An 8893-nucleotide genomic window follows, 5' to 3' on the forward strand; every position below is an offset into this window, starting at 1 on the left:
AGAATGGAGCAGAGATACAACAATAATATTAAATGGGCGGGGAATCGTTTCTAACATACCCACCCCCAAAACCAGAGTTTAACAAATGAGGGTTTTACCACTGTAAAACGATTACAACGAAGCAAAACACAAACCAATTAATTGCCACAAGGTGGCCAAATAAACGACAATGAACATGAATTATGCAAATATCGACAAGTCAGAATCAAAGATATTCGAGGTTAGCAAGGGTCACAACTACAACACAATACCTGGCTTGCATAACACACAAACCTAATAGAACATACATAACAGTAGCTCGAAGACACGCCCAAGAAGAGTTAATAAACCCTTTTGACCAACATGCTTAGCGATTGCTAAGAATAAGCACAAAAACATAAGTCTACCGACAACTGGAAGTCAGCATAAACGGATACACGAAAAACAAATGATAGCATACATGCTACCAGTGGCAGAAGTGGGGATATGGCATAAACAAAAGCACACATACAACCTAATACTGCGCAATGCTATGACCAGCGCAAGTGACATTAACGTCAGAGCAAAAGTAGGCTACCAGAAAAAACACGCGACTGTTAAGTCGAGTCGTGATAGTTAAGCAATGAATTGACAAAACACAAAAAATAATATCGCACATAGCAAAACCTTTAGTAGTGAGACAGGTGTGTGAAATAGTCAGACCAAAAACAGAGCTAGACTGCTACAGTGTAAATAACTGCAGGATGCAAATAAAAACAACACTATTAATGGGAGTCAATAACACAGTTATGGCAGAACTGCTGGATGCAAATGCATCGACGACACCGCGTTAGCTGCGGTAGTGAGGAGCACAAGAATAATAATAGTAAAATAAACACAAACACGCAATACAATTCAAATATGAAACCTAAGCAGCATGAGCAATGTCAGTTGTGCAATCGTGCCAACCAGCCAGCCTTGAAAACAAAATTGTCATTTTAAAAGTCCATACTGCCCTCTAGCAGGCAGATCTTTCTGATGTCGCGAACAAACTCTGTACCGTCAGCAACCTTTACTCGCACGCGTCTGACAAGTTTATTAGTGTCCGGCATAACTTCCTTTACAATAGCCTTGGGCCAGTGCCCACGTTTAGTTGCCTCGTCCGTTACCAGTACCAAATCGCCTGGTTTCAAGCTTGGAGATGTGCCAAAGCACTTTTGTCGGGGCTGCAGCAGAGGGAGATATTGCAACAGCCATTGTTCCCAAAACTTGTCTGTGAGGTATTGGGTCTTTCTCCAAGAGCGTCGATAACCGTCAGCCTTCATAAAAACATCTGGCGATAGGGTGTCACAAGCTGACCCGGTGAGTATCATACTGGGAGTCAGGGCTTGCAGATCATCTGGTGACGATGGGAGCGAGGTGATGGGACGATCGTTTAAAATTCTTTCAATCTCTGCTACCAGCGTGAGAAGGTCGAACTCATCCAACGTAGCGTTTCCCACCAGCGACCGCATCAATTTTCTTAATAAACGAAAAAATGTTTCGTAGAAGCCGCCTTGGTGTGAGGCACGCGGAGGGTTGAAGTGCCAGTTCGTTTCATGTCGAAGTAAGACATCTGCGACTTTCTTTTGATGGAGGTTCTTGAGTCCTTGCCGAAGTTCGCGGTCTGCAGCAACAAAGTTTCCTCCGTTGTCACTGTACAGATCAGTAGGACAAACGTTTCTACTGCTGCAGAATCTTCGGTAGGCTTGAATGAATGCACTTGCCTCCAGGGATTGCACGACCTCAAAGTGCACAGCACGGGTCGCCAAACAATTAAAAATACAAACATATCGCTTAACACTGCTGCGGCCGCTCTTTACCATCAACGGACCAAGAAGGTCAGTGCCAGCAGCTTGAAAAGGAATGGATTTGTTTACGCGTGGAGCAGGTAAGTTGCCCATCTGCTGTTTTCCGGCGGTAGCTTTCCAAAAACGACAGTTCATACAGGAATGCAAGACCCTTTTAACAGCTGACCGCCCTTTGACAATCCAATAACGGGAAGCAATGGCGGTAAGGACTTGTAAGCATCCCATGTGTCCTTCTCGTTCGTGATACCTCATGATCACTAGATCGGTGATTGGGTGCTGATGTGGGTGAATGATCGGATGCCTTCTTCCGCTTGACAGAGAAGATTGTTGCAATCGCCCACCAACTCTTAACGTTCCGTTAACAACATAGGGGTTTAGGGACTGTAGCTCCTTCAAAGCCACATGCTTCTTCAGCTGCAGGTCGGACACGAGTTCCACCGGGGCGTCGAATCCTGGGTGGTTATGGAGAACTGCGAACACCGTCGGGTACACTTGATGCTGGGCAGCTGTGACAATGGCAAGTTCAGCTTCGTCCATCTCCTCGACACTGAGCGAATCTGTCTTAACAGTCAAGGAGTCATCTCGGCATTTCCTTTTCAGGTACAATTTGAAGCGAAGCAACCATGCAACCGTTCTTTGTAGATCGTGGAAGTTCGAGTAGCGGGTAAACAACCGACAGAGAGAGTCCGAGTCCGTAATCGCGTGTTGTTGGGCTGAGCAATGTTCAATATTTTTAACCTCTGAATCGTCTGACGAAATTCCGCCAACAAAGTCGGGCTGGTTTGGCCAATTGCTCGTGACATCATGCAAAAACTTAGGACCATTGAACCAAAGCTTAGCGGTATTAACTTTATCAGGCCAAACTCCCCGAGACGCGAGATCAGCGGGGTTTAAGGTAGTCGGTACATAATGCCATTGATTGACACTGGTAAGCATGTGAATAGTGCTCAGCCTATCAGCCACAAAGGTGTGAAAACGAGTCGAAGTATTATTAATGTAACGCAGCACAACAGTTGAGTCTGTCCATAAGACAACACAATTGAATTTAAAATCACACTCCGTCAGGATAAAATTGCAGACTTTGGCAGCGAGCACAGCAGCAGTGAGCTCCAGGCGAGGTATGCTAACAGGCTTTAATGGAGCCACTCGAGACTTGTCAAATAGAAAATTACAAATTACTACAGAATCATCATAAAACACGACCCCATAGCCACTGGTACTGGCATCACAAAAACCATGCAATTCAAAGCGGATAGCACATTTACCAAAAAGAGTCAGGCTTCTAGCGATGGAAACACATTCAAGCTCTGGAAGGGCCTTTAACCAAGCTTCCCAATTAATGTTTACTGGCCCAAGGCCATTAAGGGGTTCATCCCAATCAAGTTGAGCGTCACATGCCTGCTGCAGGAGTTGCCTAGCAGGTAAAATGAAGGGTTGTATTAGATCTAGTGGGTCGTATGTTTGCGAAATCATGGAGAGAACGCCTCTCCGGGTGTTAGGCTTTTGTTGGATACTCACCCTCACCTCCATGCAATCGCTCGCAGCATTCCACACAACACCAAGGGTTTTCTGCGTTGGAAGCTGGCACTGAGGCAAATCGACCTTCGACGCCAAGTCTTCCTGCAACACAGAACTCAAGACCTCTGCACTGTTAGACAGGAATTTAGTTAAATGGAAGCCGCCACTTTGTAATAGTTCACGCAGTTGTTGTATTAGTTCGATAGCCTGATCCGGCGATTCACATGAATGACAAATATCGTCAACATAAACATTTTTTAAAACTGTGTTAACAGTGTTTTGATCAGCACCTGCTTCATTGTCTTTGGCAGTCATCCGAAGCGCGAAGGCAGCACAGCATGGCGACGACTTTGCTCCAAACACGTGTTTGCATGCGGTAGTCGACAGGTTCCCGCTTGAGATTATCGTCCGGATACCATAAGAATCGAAAGGCATCCCTGTCCCCTTCGTCTACGCGTACTTGGGAAAACATGGCCTTAATATCGCCCACAACAGCGATCGGATGTTGCCTGAAGCGAAACAATGTTCCTACAAGGTTATTGGTGAGATCTGGGCCATGAAGCAGCTTGTCATTTAATGACACGCCTTTAAACTTCGCGCTGCAGTCGAAAACGACTCTAAACTTGGCCGCATTGGTCGTGCAGTGATGGGGCACATAGCACGTCTTCCCTGGTGTGTCTACCACACCAGTTTCAAGTGGCACAGCATAGCCACATTTAACATATTCCTACATTTTACCACGATACTCATTGAATAACTCCGGGTCAGCAATAAATCGCCGCTTCATTCCCTCTAAGCGCTTGAGTGCCATAGAGCGATTATTGCACAGGTCCGGGTATTCATCTTTCCACAGCAACCCTACAGAATAGTGTCCATCCACCTTCTTCACTGTGTCCTGCATGATCTGCAGCGCACGTTTATCCTCAATTGAAAGACAGGGTACCTGTGGCTCACCGATGTCATTAAAATCCTGCAACAACACATTTAACATTCTATCGCAAGACTCTTTTACGCTAAGAAAGTTTACCATTACTGGTGAGTTGAGCTGCCTATCCCCACCATCCTTCCCATAAATGGTCCAACCCAGAAGGGTGTGCAGTCCGCATGGTTCCCCTGGTGCGCCAGTACGAACTTCCTGCAAAGGATAAGCCTGGTGAAGATCGCTACCCAATAACAACTCAACCTTCCTATCTTTTAGTTCAGGGAACTTTAAGTCCTCCAAATGACTATATGCACTACTAAGTGCTTCGGTGGGGATACTGTGGCTGACATCCACAATCTGGTCCATCACCAGAGCATCTGCAACGGAAAACACAGCTTGCTCTTCCATTCCCTGCACAGCCAAAAAATCAATTTTCTTGTCATGAAAGGAGACAGCATTGGTGGTCAGCAACTCTACTTTTCGTCGCAGCAACTCCTAAGCGAGATACGAGGCTTGAGGAGCATAGACTGACGCTGGACCCTTCATCGATAAAAGCATAAGTATAGGTATAGTTGGAGGGGTCCCCAGCCCATACCTTAACTGGTAAAACCTTAAAAATTGTTGTCCCAGATGTAGCTGGCACAGTTGCGGACGTTGTTGCTGAGATGCTCTTCCTCGGGGAAGAGGGACTTTCCACTTCCACACGGTTTACATGCAGAAGTGAGTTATGCCTCGATCCACACGTTGCACAAGATTTCTTAAATCTGCAGTCCACCACTCTGTGGCCTGATCTCAAGCAACAGAAACACAGCCTATGCTTTTGCACCAGGGTTCTTCTTTCTGCAACAGGTTTTTGTTTAAACATCTCACACTTCCATAGGGCATGCGACTCTGCACACAAACAACAGGACTCTTGTTTATGGTTAGCAGATTGGGAAATCTGCTCTTGGGTTGTGCAAACCGAAGCACGCTTGTAGCCACCTTGCGGATTAGATCGAGCCATCGTTGGTTGTAGAGCTCTCTTAACATCTTTGCCTGATTGCATAAGATGGCCATATTGGCTGTCGGCTCGCGAGGCTGCATCCTCGACCAAGACTCTTAAATCACCAAACGTGGCACAGTCCGATCCCAAGTGATTAACATTAACAAACTGCTCCTTTAACTTATAAGGAAGTCGCAGGAACAGCCGTTGAAGCACCTCATCACTGTTTAAAAGATGGGACTTACCCCAGCCATTGAAACTGACTTCACACTTATATATCTTGTCGCAAAGCTTTGTGAGGCCCGGCGCATCCCACTCTGAAATAGGGGGTCCTTGCAGCAAATCTTCCTTCACTTTGGCCATGAGTTTTCCAGGGTTGCCAAACCTTTTTCTCAATCTATCCCATGCCATTCCATATGCTCTTTCACTATTTTGCAAGCAACTCAGGCCAGATATTACTTCCAAGGCCTGGCCTACACAATTGTCTTCCAAAAAGGCGATGCGATCTTCAAAGCTTAGATAGTTTGACTCGATGTATCGTTCAAAACGCCTTTTAAAGTTAAAGAACTTTAACACATTGCCGTCAAACTTCTCCAGCGACAACCGAGGACCATGAACATTTTGAAACCCTGCACTGAGCTGGGGTTGAGGCACGACGATGGGAAATTCACTACTATTATTAGCTTCAGTGCGAAAGGGAGATGTGTAAGGATTAAGAATATTACTAGCACTACTGCTGCCCTGAATGATACCCTGTTCTGCTTTTACAGGTGGTATCTTTACACTACTCTCACGGGGTGTCACGTGACTGCTAGACTCAGCAGCTTTGCCTGTGTCCCTGCCTGCATCCATAACTACAGATGATGTCTGATGTGACACTTGCTTGGATTGTTCTCGGCAGCTTCGAAGGAGGGTAGAGCAGGCTTCAAGCAAACCATAAATGCTTTCCCCCATACGGTTGATCCTAGATTCCATTGAGCCTGATTGCTGTGGTTTGCATTTGAGTAAATCTAAACGTTTAAGGGAGAGCTTCCTTTGAAGTTCGAGGCATCTTTTCTTTACCTCCAAAACTTCAGAAGAACTCAGGAAATCATCACTTGAGCATAGCTCCATGTCGATGGAAGTTATGCCAAGCTCGATTTCAACCAGCTCTTGTTCTAACACAAAGAGACCTGGCAGCTCTTCGCTAATGTCATGTTGACCACTAATATTAGAGGCGGCCTCATGCTGCTCTGTTGAGCCACTAGCATAACCATTTGGCTTACCCTGTCTTGGGGTTTGCTTGGGCTTTTTACGAGCCATAATTAACACACAGCAATATACAAGCTACAAAAAACAAAATCTGTACGGTACTTACCTTAGGTGAGGTGACAATTGACCTTCACGATATTACGGAGAATGTCAGTAAGCAACCTACTAAAATTACAAGGTTTAACGGTAACCAGTTCTACCTGACTAGAACAGTGGCCTTACAGAGTACAGGCTTAGAAGCTTCAATCTTTGGCAGACCTGACAAGACTGCCCAAAGTGAAGATCTATTTACAAAATTTAAACAAAGTTTACAACGTGGCGGGCTCAAAGGCACAAACCAAAAAATGAATCCTTGGCAGACCTGAAAAGACTACCCTAGGATAACAAACAACTAGTTACAAAGTTCAAAGAAACTTTACAGCATGGCAGGCTCAAAGGCACACACCAAAAAAATGAATCCTAGGCAGACCTGAAAAGACTACCCTAGGATAACAAAACAAATTACACAACTAGCTAGAGTTAACTAGACAGGCATAACCTTGCACCAAGCAAAGGTATGTTTTATAAATGATGTCTCAAACGTTTTCTGCCTAGACTGGATAAAGTGCAGGCCTTACTTATTAGAAGAAATGGTGTATTGGAAACGACAATAATAAAACGAAACAAACAGTTGCTTACCGAATTCTTACATATTCCCTAGTCACTCCAAATCCCCAGTTCCCCAGATTTATAAAACAATGACCACTCCAGTCCATGCCAAAACGTAAAAGAAAGATAAACTAGCAAAAATTGTTAATGCATGGCCGGGTCACTCAAGCATGAAAATAGAATGGAGCAGAGATACAACAATAATATTAAATGGGCGGGGAATCGTTTCTAACACTTGTAATGCTATTGAACTTCATCTTGTTATGAAAAACTTATATTGTTTGCATTTGCAAGAAATATCAAACTTTTCGATTTTTTTTTATCACTGGACTGTCCGTTAGTAGAATGTTTCTTTATTACCTTAGTTAGGCCTATTGGTAAGTCAGGAAAGTATTTGTTGATGTGACATATGAGGATATTCTAAGAGACCGAGTTATTTTGTGAATAATATTTGATTTTTGGACACCATCAAAATTTTCACACAACACACAAATGCGCATCGAGATATAGTGCTCATAGTTGGGAAAAGTTAGATTGTGATAATTACAACTTGCCTGAGTAGGCCTACAGCAAGGGACAATCAAAATAGATGAAACCGCATTCATGGTAATATAGACGTTTTGCAAACTGCTCTTTTCATTTTCAATATAATAACATGAATGACAGTTTATTTTCACTAAACATATAAACAAATATCAAAAATTATGGATGAACAGCGCATCTATATTTTTCGGTTTAGGTTCAATAATGCATTCTAGCCGTCAAAATGATGGAATATTTGGTAATTTTGTTGAGACATACCATTGCCCAATCGTTGAATTTACATCAGAGATAATTTTATTAGATAGATTATCAGTTTCATGCACATGGTTTCATTCAGCGTTATGATGTTGTTTTTCAAGCCACGTGGCGTTCATGGTCATAACGCAACATTGCAGAAACAGCCAATATTGATACCAGGTAGGCCTACTAATTATTACGCCGCTTTCGTCGAATCTACGTCGCTAAACGACGAAATTGTGCAAACGCCTGTTGGATTTCCCTTCTACGTGTAGTTTATCATAAACGTGAAGCATTGCTCAAGAAGTTAATCTGAATCACCATAGATAACCATAACATTCATATACTTTCATCATCAGTAAATATGTAAAGTGCACTTCACAATTTTTGACAACGGTCTGACAATTTATTATATTGCAAAGTTTTGGTTTATTCTTGACTTTTATAATTCTGTGTAACAGTTTTTTTCTAACTAGTTTCTATGTGACTAACAATTTGTTTCATTATGCATTTTCTTTAGTATTTCAACGCCATTATTAAAAAAATTAAGTCCTTTTCACTTTTAAATAAAACATGGCAAGGCAAGGATTCAGTGCTGAAGAAATATTGCAACATGTTTTACTGGATTCTGACGACGAAAGCCAGGCGGATGATTTGGAGGATTTATGGCACTCCGTCAACTTCCACAACAGCGATTCCGATCGAGATTGACGACCAGTTACCTTCCATGGGCGATGTTCAACCGGAGTTTGCGCCACCACGACGGATTATAACATCGAAAAGACTGGTGAACAGCATAGATTCCTCTCTCGACATGAACAACTACGATGCTGTTAAGTTTCCAGACACACTGAAATCTTATACAACTTTTGTAGAAAAGCCAAAGAACAGACAAGAGGGCGGCGTCAGCATTACTTGGTCTAATGCGAGACCGGTGCACAATGGGGGAAGGGGCCGGGCTAATATTATATCTGGCCCGACTGG

At 43.5% G+C, this 8893-nt stretch overlaps 1 protein-coding gene across 1 annotated transcript; it reads right to left on the bottom strand.

The window, feature by feature from the left end:
• Positions 1 to 956: 956 nt before the first annotated feature.
• LOC145771242 (uncharacterized) lies at positions 957 to 3761 on the bottom strand. Its single transcript, XM_082582977.1, has one exon. The coding sequence runs from the start codon at positions 3759 to 3761 to the stop codon at positions 957 to 959; it is 2805 nt and encodes a 934-aa protein (XP_082439103.1).
• Positions 3762 to 8893: the final 5132 nt, after the last annotated feature.

Source organism: Aplidium turbinatum, chromosome 5, assembly GCF_918807975.1.
Source record: "Aplidium turbinatum chromosome 5, kaAplTurb1.1, whole genome shotgun sequence".
Lineage (NCBI taxonomy): Eukaryota > Metazoa > Chordata > Ascidiacea > Aplousobranchia > Polyclinidae > Aplidium > Aplidium turbinatum.